Source organism: Akebia trifoliata, chromosome 8, assembly GCF_017979445.1.
Source record: "Akebia trifoliata isolate Shusen 1 chromosome 8, ASM1797944v1, whole genome shotgun sequence".
Lineage (NCBI taxonomy): Eukaryota > Viridiplantae > Streptophyta > Magnoliopsida > Ranunculales > Lardizabalaceae > Akebia > Akebia trifoliata.
This window is the reverse complement of record NC_141382.1, coordinates 43,818,326-43,838,651: the sequence shown is the minus strand read 5'-3', so window position 1 is coordinate 43,838,651 and position 20,326 is coordinate 43,818,326. Positions and strand designations below refer to the sequence as shown.

General features: G+C 34.8%; 2 protein-coding genes across 4 annotated transcripts; both read left to right on the top strand.

Annotated features, from left to right (window-relative positions):
- The first annotated feature begins 2,926 nt into the window (after positions 1–2,926).
- On the top strand, positions 2,927–8,016 carry LOC147397017 (putative anion transporter 5). Of its 3 annotated transcripts, none has more exons than XM_086452393.1 (2): positions 2,927–3,075; positions 6,260–8,016. In XM_086452393.1, exon 2 carries the CDS (start codon positions 6,430–6,432, stop codon positions 7,759–7,761), a length of 1,332 nt encoding a protein of 443 aa, XP_086308519.1. In that variant the 5' UTR covers positions 2,927–3,075; positions 6,260–6,429; the 3' UTR covers positions 7,762–8,016. The 3 variants fall into 3 exon arrangements, with proteins under 3 accessions (XP_086308519.1, XP_086308518.1, XP_086308521.1); XM_086452392.1 differs by having other exon boundaries at positions 2,970–3,120; XM_086452395.1 differs by lacking the exon at positions 2,927–3,075 and adding an exon at positions 3,194–4,921.
- Positions 8,017–15,082: 7,066 nt separating this feature from the next.
- Positions 15,083–20,112, top strand: LOC147397016 (tubulin beta-4 chain). Its single transcript, XM_086452391.1, has 4 exons — positions 15,083–15,241; positions 15,554–15,950; positions 16,036–16,305; positions 19,275–20,112. Exons 2-4 carry the CDS (start codon positions 15,557–15,559, stop codon positions 19,949–19,951), a joined length of 1,341 nt encoding a protein of 446 aa, XP_086308517.1. The 5' UTR covers positions 15,083–15,241; positions 15,554–15,556; the 3' UTR covers positions 19,952–20,112.
- Positions 20,113–20,326: the final 214 nt, after the last annotated feature.

Sequence of the window (20,326 nt, the reverse complement as noted above, 5' to 3'; positions counted from 1 at the left end):
AAGTCTGGCTAAATACGTAGATGGCATGTGCAAGGTATGTGATATTTTTGAGTTGAGTTGTGCTGGAGTGACCTCAAAGTTGGACTTCATTTCACACATCTTGATGTGAAGGTAGATAGGGGAATTATAGATGCTTTTTCACTTGTATCTCAAGGAAAGCATCTATGATTCTCATACACTTTCACACTAAGGTGTGTGATGTGGAGTCCAATCTTGAGGTCACTTCAACATTATTCTTTTGAGTTTGCGTATCACAATTGCTACCTTTCCAAAAATATGAGACCTGGGCCATATTTATGAGAAAACCATTCAGTACTGCACATGCTGCATTTTTCAATGCCTCCAATAGCTGTCCATTGTAACATTGCATGATTTCGTACACGCCACGAGCCCACTAAAAGGTACATCGAATTATCTCAAGAATTTTGCAATTTGGCGAAATTTGATTTAATCGTATCTAGCATATATATTAAAATTAGTTTATAATATAATGCAAATTTATGACCTAACTATGATTTTAGATTTGTTACTTGATGATTACTTTGACAGATCAAGATCAGTTCCCTTGCAGTTTGGTTTTAGTATTTTGATTGTGTTATCTCTAACAAACCTGACCATCCCACATGATGAAGTGTATCATACAATTCATCTTAATTGTGTTGAAACAAAAGGGAAACTAACCTTCTTGTACTTTGTTGATTACATGTTAAAGAATCACTATTTCATTAAAACTCTGATTGGGTTACTTAATTTGCTAAACGAATTAAAACCCTTGATCCTCTCTTTCCACCTTATAAATAAATAAAGATTGTTGACTCATCCATATTACTCAAAAAAAAAAAAAAAAAAGAAAGTATGCAAGTTAAGAAAATACCAGAAAGAAAAATGCTAATTGACTTGAAATAACACTCGAAGTAGCATGGACAATCATCGATGCTATTTTCTCAAGAGATAGCAGTGCTACGTTGCCAAGATTTTTGGTCAGTAGGGGTTAACTGCGAACGATGGTTGATTGGTATCTTGATTTCCATTTATGCGAATGTTGGACTCATCACTGCAAGCAATGACTGGCCACCAATCTCTATAAGAATCATAGAAGATTTTCATTGAAATCGTAGATGTTTGGACTACTTATAAAAATATTCATTAGACTTGATATTCCAAAAGGATTGGATGTGAAGAAATTAAGAGTTCAAAACAATCTTTTTTTACGATTAAAACGGTAAAAAGTATCTTACCATGCCAACAACACCTGAACCAACAATTTTTTATTTGAAAGTTGAATGTAGGATGAAGGTAAGGACCATTAAGTAATTTTACATCAGTTTGAGTATGAGAAGATTGAGACTAGGGAATGCATGTTATCGATTTGATGTCAATTAAAACTTAGGGGACTTGATCACCATATTTTATTTTGTTTCAAGGTAGATTTACTCGACATCTGTTGCATTTTTATTACAAAAACTTCCTTGGAATTCTGACTACTACTTGGAAATCTTACTTTATCAAGTTTGCTACTCAACAAATGTTCAAGTGAGATCCACATCATTTTAAAAGATTAAAATATCAACAATACATTTAGTTCTTTGTATCAAATACGTACTTACCCTATCTCCCCCCAATATTGAATCTCTCTCTCAAAACTATCATGCAACACACATGACTACATTGGCAATCCAATATCATAATCATCTAGATTTCATGGGTAAAGTTCAATTTTTTTTTTTAAAGGCTTGATTCATAATTTGGAAGAGATAATAGATGTTGACAGGAAATAAGATGCAATAGGTATTTATTTTAGAGAGTTTTTATTGCCACACCAACTTTTGCTAATGCCACTTAAGATGTGTACTAATTCTATGGTGATTTACAAATGAACTAGGGGTAGCATTAGTAAAACTAGGTGTGGCAATAGAATATCTCATTTAGAGAAGTGAGGGCATTATAGATATTCAACTTTTACCAAATTGTAGGTCTTATTCCAAGGTTTGTTGGGTACCAAACTTGATAAAACATGGTTGTCACACAACAAGTCAAGAAAGCAGTTTCTGCAATAAAATTAAAATTGACTTATTTGCCACATAAAGCTCTCCTTTTTATAAGTATAGTGAGGGTTGTACATCATGAATTGAAAAACACAGGAGGTGTCTCTAATAGCAATCAAAATATAAGGGCTACTAGCCAATTTTTTTTCTTTTGGAAAAGTTCAATTGGGGCTATAGCCCCCATTGATACTTTCTTGGCACCGCCTTTGGTTATACAGTCGAGAAAATTTTATGTTTCTCTACATAAACACATAATGCTACTTTGAGTATGATTTTGAGTCACTATCATGATTTTAAAACTCGTTTTAATGTCTCGTCTCGAACGAATTCTCCAATAAGTTTGAGTCGTTTAATTAAATAATGAGAAAAATGAACTGTGATTTTAAATCTTGTTTAATATATATGACTTGTCTATTTATCTCATTGGTGGACGATATCGAGATATATTAGACGAGTCATCTCAATCTCAGACGACATTTAATACAACACTATACTACAAATGCTGCCATTCATATATAGTTTTCAAGATTATTTTATATGTGATTTTAGATTTTTTTTTTCATTGGTTGTAATTTTAGATATTAAATTCCATTATTATGTTTTAGATTAATTGATTATTTTATGTACGTCGCATTGAATTTTATACAGTTATAATTTGTTAGTAAAGTAACTATTGACTCGGACAGTTTCTTAAAATTTTTGAAGCGGACTGTCACTGATACGACATCATAGCTCATGTACGAAACGATTTGATATGTTTTTGTTGGTTTGACTATGACCAACTGTTCTTTCACGAGAATCCATTAGAGATTTAATCTGAGAACGTTTAAGACACGCTGTACATCGTGGTTTTAAACTCGTTTTTATTGGACTCGTTCGACTCATCTCGGTGTCCGAAAACCGAGTTTAAAATCCGTAACTCATAATACTTCACAACTGAGAAGGGTTCTTTCTTGACTCTTTTGAGTGACGGAATCAAAGTCAAACTTCTCCTCTCTATCTCTCAAGAAATCTGAAGATATGCGTTGAGGTAATGTCCGACTGCGTGAACAACGAAGGAGATTCAAATTCCAAGGTTAAGGATTTGAATCTCTCTTTTTCTTACATTTTCATTTCTTTAGCTTTGATTGGTTAATGTTTCGAAGTTTCTCGAATTCTATTTGTAAATCTCGCATTTTGATCACTTTATGTATATTTGGTGAATCTATCCAAGTTTCTCAAATTCTACTGGTAAATCTTGCAATTTTGATCACTTTAAGCATATTTTGTTCACTACATTTGCTTTTTCTTCCCATTTATGTTAAATTACAGTTTCTCAGTATGATTCCATAGAATGATAGAAATGTATAGGCAACGAGATTGAATTTTAAAGCAAAAAAGAAAAAAAAAAGGTCCTTTTAGGGTTACAAAATTCAAGTCCTCTAATCTGACTCATATAATTGAAGAATCAAAGTGCTCAGTTCTGTGAATTAGGGATGTTAGGGTATCGATTTTCCAATATTCTGAATTTCTCTTAGACCGTGATCCTAAAAGTGTTTTCTTGTTAGAATGGGTTTTCTTCTTTGCTTTGCTAATTTTGTTGTTTTTTGGCATCATTAGAAGATTTAGAGTTTGTTAGTGGTTTATAAGAAACCCTATAATGCACCATTTGGATAGTCTTCTTTCAATGTTTAAATTAATTCAGCTTGTGTAATTTTGATTTCTCAAGGAAATTCCAAAACTTCCTAGCACTTCATGTTTGATACTTTCCTCTTTTAGTTTGATATTATTGGATATTTTGATGTATTTCTCATTTCTACTTTTGCTACAAAGTTGATGATTTTTCAAGTCTTACTATTTTCTAGAATCTTGATGGTCACCGAAATAAAATGTCAAAAATTCTAAAGAGTGGCAATTAAAAATAGATAATTAATCTCCTCTTGGAAGGATCATGCATTTATTGTACTTTTTTTTATCTGTAATTTGAATATATTATTAAGAAAAGAAGAAAGGGAAAGAAAATGTAAGGAATATTTATTTTAGTGCACAAGACCTGCCTAAGAGTGTCATCTATGCCATCTAAATATATGGTTTTACAAGCCGTTGGCAATATCCCTGATACAGTCAAGACTACTGGGCAATCTGACAAGGACCCACATATTTTTCCCTTGCCCAAGCTAAAATATTTTTCGAATTGCCTTCAATAATTAATCCACCTTTGAAAACCTATTCCTAAATCTTAATGAAGCAAGAGCTTTGTTTTATTTGAATCTTCAATCCCATTTGGATTTAAGAAGACTTTGAGAGTGATGCCCATCAAAATTTTAAAGACATCAACAGATTTGTCTGGTCCAACTTTCCCTTGATTGTTGGAAGAGCCACCATCAAAGTTTTGCTTGATTCTTCTTTGCTCCAGATCATCCCACAAATAGTTTTCAAACCTTTCTTTCAATCATGAGTTACTCTACATTCGATTAGAACATGTTTGAAATGGTCTTTTCCTCGCTCTTGCACCTAGTCCCCTTTCCGCCTTCTCACCATACAGATCCTTAAGAAATTAGGGCACCAAAATACCAAACCTTTAACCTTTTCAAAGCTTTACACCTAGTTTTCCCTTTTTCACAGGGAAAATAGCTTTAAAAGGGGATTTCGCACGAAACATCCTCCGAATCTTCACACTGCCTCCATTACCATCCAAATTATTAACATCCACCTGCTTTCCTAAAAGCATAGTAGCCCTCAGAGGATCCTAACCCCATACCGACAAATGCCCTCGATCCCTCTCTAAGTGTTATGTCTGATTTACTTGCTATGACTCTCCGCTGCAAATCAGATTATTCTTCCCAGGATCTCCATCACCATTTATCCAACAAAGATAAATTCATGGGATAAACCAGGTGATGTTTGTACTTTTTATTAACATCCATGGTTTGTTTAAGCTGTGTTAAGGCTGGTTATGAGTGATATCTTATGGTCTTACCTCCCTAGAACTTCTTCTTTAAGCTTGCATTGCACATGGATAGCTTATATGGCGCTTTGCTGCCTGACTTGTTTTCTAATGATATTTGACCCCAAATAGTTGGGATATGCAGTGACAACGATGATGACGACGACCACTTGGTTCCTTTAACTCCACAATGCAATCTGAATCTTACTTAATAAACTATATATTGGCATGGATTTGCATGGCTGTTGAGGTCAGAAAGGAATTAGGGCTGGAAAAATAAGATGAATTTGGTTTTCTTTTATGCAAACAATATATATGTTTATATGAGAAAACTGTCTGCAAGTTTATCACATTTGAGGCATCCAGAAGTTGTGAGGCTATATATAGCCCATACCCATCTAAGATATATTGGATCTATGTGCTTGAAAATCTATTAGTACATAGTGATTTGCCCTACAAAGAACTATTAGCTAATTACTTCCAAGTTCCACCCATCTTAACAGCATTAGTTAATAATGAAGCTTCTTCTGTATTTGGTACTTAACCTGTGATATCTATCTGGGATTTGTTCTTACCTTTTCTTCATGTGGAAAGAGGTAATTATTATTATTATTTTTATTTTTATTATTGATAAGCATGCTTTTAGTGAGATCAGTAACTTGGTGATGGTGGGAGTTGATCCCAGGTCTATGGTATCATCACCCATAGACTTTACCAACTGATCTAGTTGGCACCTTCACCTCAATAGCTACTGTTCTTTCATTTTATGCTCTGTATGATAGTTATTTATTAGTTATTCTGTGGCCATGATTGTCCCAAATCAAATTTGAGGTTGTAGACAAATAGATGGAGCTGCAATCTATTTTTTGCATTCTTTAATACAGATGGACCTGATTCTTAATCAAGGTTGCTCTGTTTGGTTGCTTGATTTTCAAGTATTCCCACTTTGTAGTGGTTTCTGGGCTATGGTACCATAGTTATTTGTGGAAGCTATCTAAGCTACATGATGAGTAGTAGGCACTAGAGGCAATTTACCAGTTGTGATTATTAGGTGCATATTTACCTACTATCTTAATGGTAAAGATTTCCAAGGGGAAACTTTCTGAGTTTCCATGCATTGCCGCAAGAGTTAAACATTTAGTGCTTGTAATATTTCTTACTGTTTAACAAGGGTTGCAAGCTTTTATGTGGTGGTTCTTCTTACATGTTGAACCATTTGAAATAAAACAATCTGCAACTTTCCTCCCTAAAAATCTCTCCTTTTTTTGCATTTTCCATTTTTATGCAGGTTTTCATGAATTTCTTGAAGGTGTTCAAACCTTCAGAGGCATTAAATTTCTTCCTTTGCTCTTCAAATCACTTATTAATAGAGATTTAGGAAAGTTCCCTTTTGAAGATGGGATGAACAGAGGGTAGAGCAGCTATATATGATTCTCACGTGTAGAATTGTTGTGAAGTATGAAGGGGATAGTGTTTCCAAAGCGTTATGTGATCGTCTTCTTAACCTTCATCTGTACATGTGTTTGCTACGTAGAACGTGTGGGCTTCTCAATTGCTTACACAGCAGCTGCTGATGCTGCTGGGGTAAAACAATCAAGCAAGGGCACAATACTCTCCACGTTCTATTATGGATACGCATGTTCACAAGTGCCTGGAGGTTGGGCAGCCCAAAAGATAGGGGGAAGGCGTGTTCTTCTCCTCTCATTTGTCTTATGGTCTCTAACTTGTGCTTTGGTTCCCCTGAACCCCAACCAAGTCATAATCTTAGTCCTAGCACGGTTTCTCGTTGGGATTGCACAAGGTTTCATATTCCCTTCTATCCACACTGTCCTTGCACAGTGGGTGCCAGCACATGAACGATCTCGATCCGTGTCTCTTACAATGTCTGGCATGTACCTTGGTGCAGCAGCTGGCACGCTTGTGCTGCCAAGCTTGGTGAAGTTCAAGGGACCCCAATTGGTATTCTTAGCTGAAGCCTTACTGGGTGCAATGTGGTCTCTACTTTGGTTCAAGTATGCTAGTGACCCACATCATTCAGAACATTCAAAGGCTGCAGCCTCCGGTTTCAGGGAGTCTTTGTTGCCGATTAAAGGGAGTTTGCAGAAGATCAAGGTTGAGAATGGAGGAAGTGCGTTGCCTTCTACCAAGATACCATGGAAAAGAATACTCGTCAGTTTACCGATTTGGGCAATTGTGGTAAACAACTTCACATTCCATTATGCGCTCTACGTTCTGATGAATTGGTTGCCCACATACTTTGAACAAGGCCTCCAGTTAAGTCTTCAGGAGATGGGTTCTTCTAAGATGTTGCCTTATCTCAACATGTTCATGTTCTCCAACATAGGTGGAGTGGTAGGGGACTACTTGATAACAAGGAGGATCTTGTCAGTGACCAGGACTCGCAAGTTCTTGAACACCATCGGCTTCATTGTGGCCTCCCTAGCATTGATGGCACTTCCCAATTTCAGAACTTCCGGTGGGGCTGTGTTTTGTTCTTCGGTGGTACTTGGTTTCTTGGCATTGGGGAGAGCCGGATTTGCGGTGAATCACATGGATATCGCTCCAAGGTACGCAGGAATTGTGATGGGAGTTTCAAATACAGCGGGCACATTGGCTGGTATTGTTGGGGTTGATCTAACAGGTCGGCTTCTTGAGGCTGCAAAGTCTGCTCATTTGGGACTTGAAAGTCCTGAAAGCTGGAAGTCAGTGTTCTTCATACCAGGGTACCTATGCATATTCAGTTCACTTGTTTTTTTACTGTTTGCAACCGGCGAAAGAGTTTTTGATTGAGGAAGCAGTATAGTTTTCCTTGGAGCTTATTCTGAGCTTTGATTTAGATTATACTGGAAGTAAGTAGAGAACTTTATTTAGGGAGGAAGATGCGTGTATACGTCTTCAGATGCCTTCCTTTCTCCAAGTGATAACATTGAAGTTCAGAGGCACATTAAGGTATGATATTTCAAATTGTTGTTCATTTACTATTATTGATTCTTACGTGTAGAATTGTTGTGAAGTATGAGCCAGTATTATTGCTTTTTTTTTTTTTTGTGCCAAAAACTAACCTGATTTGTTATTCTCAATCATCTCTTGTATAGTGTTTTTTTTTTTTTTTCCGAACTTGAGATAAAAAGGGTAGTAGTAAGTGATTCAGGTGGAAATGCATTTTTGGGCACCATACCAGTTTCTTGCCTAATGGACATCAATAGCCTATTTGGAGACCTAACCCAACCCCTGGGAATATAGAAAGAACCAAAAAAGATGAAATCAGATTATGGTGTGTCATCTGGTCAGGTTGTGAACCTAACCAAATCATCATTCATAGTGCCCTTATTTTCATCACACAGATTTGACAGAAATCCAAGACTTTGAATAATGTGGATTCATTTGTTCTCATAAGCTTTAGTCCTTTAAGCACTCCGAAAGCATATTATATCCATCACACTATCATTACCAAATTTATTAGATGGGGCAGTCTTTTGCTTAAATGTATGAAAATTGTTCGATGGGTTACTCAGAGCGGCCTATAAGATTAATTTTTGGGGATTGCGAGAGAGAGATACTTCAATCATAACTACTAACAAATAACGCATCTAGATGTTGAATTTTCTGTTCAAAATTCCGTTGTCTTCTACCTCCCGAAAATTCTATCTTGGTCTTGAGGTTTGAAGGTTGAAGAAGAAATAGAATCTTATGATGGTTAAAAGTGGCTGTAAAAAAATGTTACCTGATTATGGGTATAAAAAATCAAGGGAATTTGGCTGGAGGTTGAAGATATGGGCATCATGTAAGATTTTGTGATCCAAAATCATTATAAAAAAACAAAGGACACAACTTATATATACATCTGGCAATTTCCAAGCGTACCGCAATTATCTGCTAGAAACATAAGTCACGAGAGAGACGACAAAACAAGAAAACAAGACCTAGTTGACTTATTCGAGTCATTCGTCTTGAGTTGAGCTAGCTATTTACTTTGATTATTATTATTATTATTATTTTTAATTTGAATTTATATTTAAATAAAAAATAATTTTTATTATTTCTATTAGAAGGTGAATCAGTGGATGGTGAGGTACATAATCTCAATTTTATATAAACCATCAATATTTAAATCATAAAAATTTATTATTCTATATAAAATGTACCAAATCTGGTTGACTTGAGTTTTTGATACTCCAGTCCATATATGGGTTTTTAAATGAGGGACGGTTATTTGCACACATCGTAAGTGCTCAATGCACCCACCTAAATGACTTTTGTACAAAAATCAAATTATCATTTCACCCTTTTTGTTTTGGCTTATTTCACCCACCACCACCTCTCTAACAAAAACCCCAAATCCGCTTTCTTTTTCTTTTTCTTCCTTCCTCTTGTTCTTCTCTTCTTCATTTTCATCTTTTTTTGAGTTTTGTAAGAGATCGAATCAATGGAGATTAGGTTTTAAATTTTATTTATTTATTTTAAAGTTGTCTTACATCTTTAAAATTTCTTTTAATTTTTTTGTATTTAATCATCTAGGAAGATGGAAAATTATTTTTAAAACCTTAAAACGACGATTTTGAATTGAAGAAATAGAAGATTTTTTGATAGTTCAATTCAGTAGGTTCATAATGAACTTTTTTAGTAAATTTAGTAGGTACTTATCGAATATTACTAAACAGATTTAACAAGTACCTATTAAATAAAATTTTCTATCGAACATAACTTTCTCATGTGAACAGTTTTGAATCAATTGAAAGTATTAGGGTAAGAAAAATTAGGAAGATCAAAGCTTAAAACCCTCATTGAAATCTTTCTATATGCAAAACAGAAAAAGAAGAAGACATGATTCGATATGTTTAGGTGTGTGCAATAAGTAATAGAGGTTAAAATAGATTATTAGGTGTGTGTAAAGGAATATTTTAAAATTAAGGAGTTAAGGTGGGTATTGCAGGCAAGTGACTGATATGAGTAATTTCGACGTGTGCAAATAGACTCACTTTTTTAAATATGGAGTTGATCATCGTCGTCGAACCTTGAATGAGTCAATGTAATGGACGAATAACATTAGTTGTCTTCAAGATCGAGATGACTTGTCCTAATCATGGGACCATTTTTAAAAGAGTCGTGCTATAGTGACCTCAAGCTTGACATGAAACTGGATAAGAGCCATAGATGGTTTGTCACTCGTATCTCAATGAAAAGTATCTATGGTTCTCATACACTTTCACGTCAAGAATGCGTTATTAGGTTCCATCCCGAGGCCACTTCAGGATTATTCTTTTTAAAACCACAAGTGAAATGCGATCAACTTGATTTCTCAGATCAACCAACACTTGGCCCACTCTTTTGGTAGGTCGCATATTGTTCACTTCTCCCTGGTGGGCTCACACACCCCAAATGACTATTGATTGGTGATTTCTAACCTTTAATCTGGTTTTTTTTTTTTTAAACTTGTATGTCTTCTTAGAAGATTACCGAATGTTTGTGGTTCGGTTGAGCATGAAAATTGAAAAAAAAAAAAAAAAAGTGCCACATGGCATGCAATGAAGGGTGGAATTCAGTTGCAATCTAACTCCCTGGAGTATACACTCCTATCAAGATGAAGTGTAAAACAGGATGCTTAACCTTTAAACTAAGCAAAGACAGGGATTTAACCAGAGTCCAGAGAGAGAGAGAGAGAGAGAGAGTTAGAAGTTAACCAGGGTTAAGAGGATGGCAGGTCACATGTAGGCATCGCTGTCTCATGTGATCCCTGCCGCTAAAGCTTAGATAGCTTTTGTCCCTTTCTCCCACCTCTTAATTGATTGGCGAAATATAAAAATTGATTAAATTATTTGATTATATATTGGTACAGTAATATATGCTAGAAATATCTCAATAATAACCCTAAATTTTACAAGAATATCTTTTTTAATTGACTAAACTACCCTTCCATTATTAGGACTAATAGATTACTTACTAATGAAATTACGACTATACCCCTCCAAGACATTATTTTTCGTTGCAATTTTTATGAAAATCAACACATCGACCTCTTGCCACTTTCTTAACTCTTTCAAGGTGTTAAAAAGGGAAATACACTACTTCTTTCTAAATACCCTCTAATTTTTTGATGGAAAAATACTTAATTCACCCTCTTCAGAATCGTTGAGTTCGAGATTGGCTATTTGTAATCCTATATCAACAATTTAAATCGTTGGTGTCAATACTTTAAAAAAAAAGTCAATCCCAATGATTGGATCAACATAAGTTGAGATCTACTATAATTTTATCCAAACCAACGAGTGTTAGGCATAATGGCAAAAGCATTCCTCCAAAAAGAAAGAGGTCTTGAGTTCAAGTCCCCTTGTTGGCCATCCACAAGGATTTATCTCTATTTATTTGATATGTGTGATTTGCAGGGGTATTGTACAACATGAAAAAAACTTTATATTTGACGGTCCAAGACCATTGAATTTCATAAAATTCGACTGACCAAAACATTAAAATTTTCATTGTTAATTTTTTTCGACAGATCGAAACTGTCAAATTAATAGAAAATAAGAGAAATTTGATGGCTCTAAGCCGTTGAATTGGGAAGTAACAAAATTTTCAATGGCCATGGGTTGTTCAAATTCGATTTCTAAAATTTGTGGGCTTTGGCCCATCATATTTTCTTGTCAAATTCTTTAGCTTTCACATAATGTTGAATGAGCGGGGAGATTTGGGTGAGATATGGTGCTCTAAAAAACCAGTTGCCTTTGTCTCTACTAGTTGAAGTCGGACCTACATATTTGGAAACTCGTCATAAAAATTAGAAAAAAAAAGACTAATTTAATCTAAAGAGTCAAGGTCATTCTTGAATTGTCAAAATTGGAACTCAACTATTTACAAGGGTGATGGAATGTTAAGAAAGAAAAAAAGGAAAAATTACTTAAAAGACCCTCGCGGAAGGATTTTTTTCTAAATAATCCCCTAAGTTTTGTGTAGTAGCTTGATAGGACATTTAGTAAACTTTTTCTTTATTAATGGTCCATCATTATTGGCAAACTCACCACTTTTTTTATTTACTGTCAAGTTTACTATTTTTTATTTACAGTTAAACTCGAACACTTTTTAATTACTGTCGAGTTCATCACTGGTAAAACCAACACATTTTCAATTTTTGAGTTTTTCCGACTAAAATACATGGAAAGATTGACTAAAAATTTGAGATAACGACTTGTTTAGATGATTTTAACCCAAAAAATTTATTCTTGATAGATTTTCATATATATAAAAAGCAAAGTAAAAAAAAGTAAAAAAATCCTAATTTTTTACATATATATTCAAAATGTTTGAAAAAACCCTTGAAAGTGACATCTTTTTTTTCTTAAATCCTTTCCAACAGAATGGAGTCTCCAAAGCTTAATTGAGATGTCAAAATTTTAATTTTTTAATGAAAACGATGAGTTCGAACGGTTAAGATATTCAATCGTGAGAAATATAGGAGATGACGTTCAAGGACCATTTATAATTTTTTTTTTATTACATGTCTTGTCAAGCTATCGTGAAAAACTTGGGGACTATTTAGAAAAACAACCCTTCCACAAAAGTCCTTTAAATAATTTTTCCAAGAAAAAATTTATTGTTTGGGCCATAGATATACTACTTACATGTTAGGGTGAAAAGATATCCCTCCTACAACTCCATTTAATAATTTCTCCACATAAAGGTAAAAAAAACCTTTTAAGTAGCAATGACTACAAGGTTTCACTTAAGTATGTCAAAAAGAATTATGGTCGAAGACTTGATAGGAATTGACTTTAGAAAAGTGGTCTCATCCAGATCATTTCTAACTTCCACATGGTCAAGAACCAAAAGGTTAGGGTATTCTAGTTTTTTTTTTTTTTTTTTCTTTTTACCTACTTAAAAAGGCGCTTAAACTCATTAAGTACATCTTTTACCTAAACAATTTTTATTTATTTTTTATCTTATTACCTTGTGAACATGGTGAAATAATTTCAATTATCCAAATAGGTTATGATGAAATAAATGTTTCTCAGACAAATGGTTATTGTGCAGAATTTAAAAATGATCAAGATCTGTTGACTCATCAAAAGTGACTAGTAAAAAGACATAAAATTCTAATCTTAAATACAAAATTGACAAATAAGATAAAAAATACTTAATTTATTTTAAAAAAATTATTAAAAAAGAGTTAAATATTTTAATATTTACATAAAAAAAATTATTTTTTCAAAAATTACAAAACACGAATTAAGTCATTGGATTGTCTAGTGTTTTAATGTGTTAAAATACATTGTTTTACCAAAAATGACCTTGAATGCTTGAAACGCTGGAGTGTCTAGCGTTTTAATAGCTTGTTTTAATACCCCCAACAATTTAGCTTCCATTCAAAACGCTGGATAGTCCAACAACTTAGTTTTTGGTAATTTTTGAAAAAATAGATTCTTTTTTGTAAACATTAAAATATTTAACCCTCTTTTAATAATTTTTCCATCTATTTTAAAGTGCTGCCGTATCAATATTTATCCCTCCATTTAAGGAATAGAAATTGAATGGATTCGATATCTTATACACTCTCAACAAAGATATTAAAAAAAAAAAAAAAAAAAAAAGAAGAAGACGAGTACTTTTTTTTAGGAAAATGCTGAAGTAACGTTGAAATTAACATCTTTTCAGACATTGTTGACGTGGATGTGTATATAGAATCATAGATACTTTTCATCGAGATATGAGTGAGAAACATCTATATTTTTGTGCACACCAATGTCCCAAACGATGTCAATTCCAATGTTACGTCAGCACAACTTTTTTTTTTTATAACTTAGAAGTTGTGGTCCATGTTATGAATGAGATAAAGAAGTGAGAAAATTGAATTTTGTGTTTTGAATGGTTAGGATTTAATATTTTTTATGAGTTACTTTTGCTGAAAAACAAAATCAAACTAATTAATGTGTGAACCTAATAAAAGTTATGACAAATCATTTGTTCTTAAAATATTCAAGTCATTTGTAAATATGTTTCTAAAATAAATTTGAATCTTGAAAAATGAATTAAAACTTAAATAACAAATCTTGATAGTTCATCTAACTAGCATAATCTAACCATTTGTTATAATGACTCCTAATTATGACCACTTATATCAGTCCACACTTCTAACATGCTTTTAAAGAATAAAACATCATTCTTTACAAAAGCATGCACTAATGTTGTTTATCTTTATTACAACTTCTCAATTGGATTTTTTTAAATAAATAATTGAATAATGTTGAAGTTACCTCAACAATGGACTTCATATAGCACACCCTGACATGAAAGTGCATGAGAACCATAGATGCTTTTTCTTGAGATACGAGGGAAAAATTAATATACACTTTCATGTTAAGTCAAGATGTGCGACATGAGGTCCAATCTTGGGGTTACTCCAGCACGACTCTAAATAATTACGTTGGGATCAGTTGACTCATGAAAAAACAAGAAACTACAATCCCTCGAACATATCAGACCACGAGGTTTCATGTTTTATCACGAGTCACCCGATCAGATCCCAACCAAGTAATTATGTTTTAAAATGTATCATCTTTAGGTAATTTGATTAAATTAAGGAATTTAATTTTCTCTTCCCAACATTTGTTCATTGTGATTTGAGATGATTCTTGATTTTTGATCATCAATAATTTAATTTCCAGGGTTTTCTATTTTAGTTTGTATCAAGCGAGGCAGGAAGCTTGCGTCATGTGGTGACAAAAGAGACAACAAGTTGTGTAGCTATCTGACTCCTTGGAGTACATGATATATTTGCTTTTGAAAACAATAAATCGGTATTCCGAGTTGACTTGAATCGAGGCGAGTCGAGTTTTAAAGATAGGGGTATTTTTGGAAATCTAGGTTTTTAAAAACAAATAATTAAGGATATTGTAGTAAATTAATACTGAAGGGTGCGATCGTAATTAGACTTAAATTTTCCTACAAATACCAAAAAGTAGTTTTTTCGATCCCACCAAACGAACAATCTACAGCGTCTGTTCTAACATCTAACAGCATCCAACGGCATCCAAGGGATCACTAGAAAAAGGAGGGAAAGAACACCAGCCGTTGGATCTCTCTGCAATCTCCCTTCGCTCCTCTATATATTCAATTTGAAGGTTTGGTTTCTTCGCCATTTCTCATCTTCGATCGATCTCCATTTCTACAAGTTCGATCGTCGGAATTTGGACGGAATTTCCATTTTTATCTTCTCACCTTTGTGAATCTCCGGCGGAGAAATCACCGGAAAAATCTCCAGTTTTTCTGTTCGTCACCGGTAAATCTCTGATATTCTCCGATTTGATCTTTTAAAAAACCTCTGTTATTTGCCCTAAATTTCAAAGTTTTCGATTGTATTTTGGTTTTCGGATCCGATTTCTATGCTGATTTACGTAAATTTATGTTTGGTTTGATAGACAAATCCTTCACACTCGATCGCATTTTGTGTTCGATTTCTCTGCTTCTTTCATTTTGTCTCTTGAAATTTGAAGTTCCTCTGTTTGTTGCCCTAATTTCCAAAACTTCGATTGTATTTTGGTTTTCGGATCGATTTCTCTACTAATTTTCTTATTTGTGTCTGATTTCATAGAAAATGAGAGAAATCCTTCACATTCAAGGTGGGCAGTGCGGAAACCAGATTGGATCGAAGTTCTGGGAGGTTGTTTGCGATGAGCACGGCATAGATCCTACTGGAATGTACACTGGAACCTCAGATCTTCAATTAGAGCGCGTTAATGTCTACTACAACGAGGCTTCTTGCGGGAGATTCGTTCCTCGGGCGGTTCTCATGGATCTCGAGCCTGGAACCATGGACAGTGTGAGAACTGGACCGTACGGTCAGATCTTCCGTCCCGATAACTTCGTTTTCGGGCAATCTGGTGCTGGAAACAATTGGGCCAAGGGCCATTACACTGAGGGAGCCGAGCTCATAGATTCGGTTCTTGATGTCGTTCGGAAAGAGGCCGAGAATTGCGATTGTCTTCAAGGTATAATCGCATCGTGTGTTCTTGTTGAGATCTGCTCTTAATTTTTACCTTTTTTTTATCTTAAATTTGTTCAAAATCTGTATAGGTTTTCAAGTATGCCATTCGCTTGGTGGAGGTACTGGTTCTGGAATGGGGACTTTGCTGATCTCGAAGATTAGGGAAGAATATCCTGATCGAATGATGCTCACATTCTCTGTGTTTCCTTCACCAAAAGTTTCGGATACAGTGGTTGAGCCTTACAACGCTACTCTATCTGTTCATCAGTTGGTGGAAAATGCCGATGAGTGTATGGTGTTGGATAACGAGGCTTTGTACGATATTTGCTTCAGGACTCTCAAGCTAACTACTCCTAGCTGTAAGTTTTCCCTGGCCTGGATTATCTCTTTGTATGTGCTTTATGCGTGATTTCGTATGTGTTTGTGTTGGTTCAGATCTAATTTGTTCTTTGCTTAAATTATATTTACTTTAGGGTGTTTGAATATATAATTTTTTTAGCATCCAATGATGTTGGAGGCTCTTTGCCTCTTTGTCCATTTAACAGCTGAGATGAAAAGATATTCCCCAGGAATTCCTTTGAAACCTGTATATATATCTTCTCATCTCAGCCGTTGGCCGGATACCATATTAGCCTAGAAAAGTCTTAATTGAAATGAGAAATTTCAGGGGTCCAGTTTCATTGGAATTTAGTGATCCCACACTTCCTAATGGCAAATCCCTTGAAGCTTTAGCTCACCCTCCACAAATCACAATTCAGATTTTCAGACAATATCAATTTTTCTCTCAATTGAAACATTGTCTCGAGACAAGATTTTAAACCTTGCTGGCCACTACTAGGTTTGAAGCCCATGAAGAACAAATAGGACAAATTTAACATGTAGAAGTCACCAATTTGGCTGAATTTTGGTGTGTAGAATACGTGATTTCAAAACTCGTCCAACACCAAGATGACTCGCATGAGAGATTCGATATCGTTCAAGAGAGTAGAATATTCAATTTGAATCATCCAGCATGTTATCTCGTTGGATAACAATATATCATCTGATAACCAAGATGACTTGCGCGATATTTTGAAAATATCAGCCAAGTTAGGAAAATTTGGCTGAGTCAATATGGGGGTTATATTTTTTTATTATTTAAATAATTATTATTTTTTAATTTAAATATTAGTATCTACACAAGTTATAATCTTACGACTAAGAATTTTCTAATCCACCTTATCTTATAAAAAAAAAACCTATAATAATTTACATATAAATATATATTAATAAATAATTGTAAACAAAGTTAATGATTTATCTCCTCCGAGATGAGATGACTCAGATGAGTCAACTCGATATTGATTGGGGTGAGATGAGATGGAATACCGAGTTTTAAAACCATGGTAGCACACCAAGGCATGGACAGAAAATGTGTGGTGGCAGTGGGCTCAATGAATTTAGTGCCCCCAGGACTATAGCAGCCTTGAGTGATGGGATGTCAGAAATACATCGTTTACAAAACAACTGAAATCATCTACGGTCGGTTATGTATGCATGTCCACGTCAGAATTGTGAGAATCACAGTAAATCCTGCGTCACCCCAGCATTTTTCATAAAAGAAATAAAGAAAATCTTAAAGTGACTTTGATGTGGATATATGTACGGAATCATAGATGTATCTCATCGAGATACGAGTGAAAATCATTCATGATTCTGTGCTCACCTCCACGTCAGCGACATGTAGATCGATGTCAATTTTAATGTTACTCCAGGACAACTCAAAAAACAAAGCTATCAATTATTTTGATGAGCTGGAAACCTCATTTTTAATTTTGCCTTTGTTATACAAGTACAGTGTTACTACTGGTGGCCCTCATTCTACTAAGAAACTAGAGCTGTTGTTTTCTTTTGTGTTTGTACTTTGGCATTGTCTAAGAAAAAGACAATTGCCACCCGGATAGTTAACTAGTTTTAACTTTTCATTTATACTAGAATATTGGGGGTAGATTGCCAGCTGTCTGTTGTGTGTCTCTATCATAATTGAATTGTCTATTGTATTGATGGGCTTTAAAGCCATGAGATTTTCATAGACTTTTTTGGCCATCACAGTTCAACAACCATTGTACGTGGGATCCATGGTGTCGGTTGCAAGAGCTATTTTAAGAGCATTATTACATGAAGACGTAAATATTTGTCCATATCCCCACCTGACTGTCGGTTAGCAATATTTTGGGATTTCGTTGTATTAATAATTATATTCGGTAGCGTATATTTTATTACTATTATAGTTATAAAGGACTTGACCGTTGAGCTGAGTATGGCTCAGCTGAATCTTTTGAAGCTGAATGTTAGGAAACCCTGTGCTAAACATGTACCTATTAGGATAAATTTAAACCGACCAAGTAAATCTGAGTCTGGGAATCACTTTGAGGCCTTTTTTCACTCAATTTGCATTCCTTGCACTTGTATTGTTACCTAATTGAAAGTAAGACTATAAATCAAGTAGGGATGTCTTGGTTGGTCTTTTTGTCTTCGAAAAATGCAAAAGCCTTTATTCTGTTGACTTTGTTTTTATTGAAGGAAGAATTGTTGGGAGAGGGGGTATATTACTTGGGATTTGTCATTTTATTATATTCCTTTTTATCAATTAAAAAAGATAGTTTGGTAGGTTACATTCTACAGCTTGATTCAAATTATTTAGTAGCGTGACCTGATTAAAAAATGTAAATTGAGGACATCCAAGGCCCTGTTGAGTGAGGGAACAGAGGATGTTCTATTCATGTTAGTTTTATTTTTCTTATTTTTGTTAACCCAAATGGGTTATATTCCCAGTGTCCCATCAAAATTAGTCATTCTGAATTACTTGATTTATTTGTTCTGTCTGATGCTTGTTTACATTGTGGTTGCTTGAAGTGCTTTTTCCCAATTTTTTTCTTATTGATAAGCTGGACGACTTGAACCCACAACTTCAAAGTTGTTTTGCAATGTGTCAAACCAACTGACCTATGGGTCTAAGCCCCAAAAATTAAAAAACTAAAAAAATAAAATATAATTTTTTTGGTTGGCAGGGTGAATCCCTTCTACTAGATCTTCTTCTTCTTTTTATTTTTAATAAACAATCTATTTAGTGGTTAGTAATTAGCAGTTGAAGGCAGGTTTTGAACCCAAGTCGTGGTATTGACACATAGACTTTAACTAACTTAACAAACTGGCACCTTCAACTAGATCTATTGTCAATTATTGTATTATAATTTTGATTTTCTTTAATAAAATGCATGTTTCTCTCTGTCATATGTATGTTATGTATATAATGATTAATTTACCTCATTGTAAATCCTTGTTCCAGTTGGCGATCTGAATCATTTGATCTCTGCAACCATGAGTGGTGTTACCTGCTGCCTCAGGTTCCCTGGGCAACTGAACTCAGATCTTCGGAAGCTTGCAGTGAACTTAATTCCCTTCCCTCGTCTCCACTTCTTCATGGTAGGGTTCGCTCCTCTGACCTCACGTGGGTCACAACAATACCGGGCTCTGACAGTCCCAGAGCTGACTCAGCAGATGTGGGATGCAAAGAACATGATGTGTGCCGCAGACCCACGACATGGTCGGTATCTCACCGCGTCAGCCATGTTTAGGGGGAAGATGAGCACTAAGGAAGTGGACGAGCAAATGATTAACGTTCAGAACAAGAACTCGTCTTACTTTGTTGAGTGGATTCCAAACAATGTGAAGTCAAGCGTGTGCGACATTCCACCAAAGGGGCTGTCAATGGCATCAACCTTCATTGGTAACTCAACCTCAATCCAGGAGATGTTCAGGAGAGTGAGTGAGCAGTTCACAGCAATGTTCAGGAGGAAGGCTTTCTTGCATTGGTACACAGGTGAAGGGATGGACGAGATGGAGTTCACAGAGGCAGAAAGCAACATGAATGACCTTGTGTCGGAGTACCAGCAGTATCAGGATGCTACTGCAGATGACGAAGGTGAATATGAGGACGAGGAGGAAGGTGTCCAGGACATATGAAGAAATCTTAAATGTGTATAAATATGATATATAGATGCCTAATAAGTATGGTCTTCATACTACTACTTTGCTTGTTCTTGAGCTTGGAAATTTTGATTTCTGTTTGTCAGGTGGACATGGTTGATCAGATATTAATTATCAACTAAGAAGTATTTCTGGTTTGGGTTGGGTATGCATTTGCTTTACTTTCTAGTACTAGCAGTGTATGTGGTACAATCTTTCTTTCTTTCCTTGTCAGCTATAGCTATTATGGTTGTTACTTTCTACTGTAAATCTCAAGTGTTTGATTTGTGTCGCTCTAATATTTTACTTTGAACTTGAAAGATTTGAGGAATGCCAGCAGCAGCAGGGAAAGAATACAAAATACTACAGTGC

Coding starts and splice junctions, on each gene's coding strand:
- LOC147397017 (XM_086452393.1), top strand. CDS start 6,430: ATGAAGGGGATAGTGTTTCCAAAGCGTTATGTGATCGTCTTCTTAACC.
- LOC147397016 (XM_086452391.1), top strand. CDS start 15,557: ATGAGAGAAATCCTTCACATTCAAGGTGGGCAGTGCGGAAACCAGATT. Junction 15,951..16,035: donor GAATTGCGATTGTCTTCAAG/GTATAATCGCAT, acceptor AAATCTGTATAG/GTTTTCAAGTATGCCATTCG. Junction 16,306..19,274: donor CAAGCTAACTACTCCTAGCT/GTAAGTTTTCCC, acceptor TCCTTGTTCCAG/TTGGCGATCTGAATCATTTG.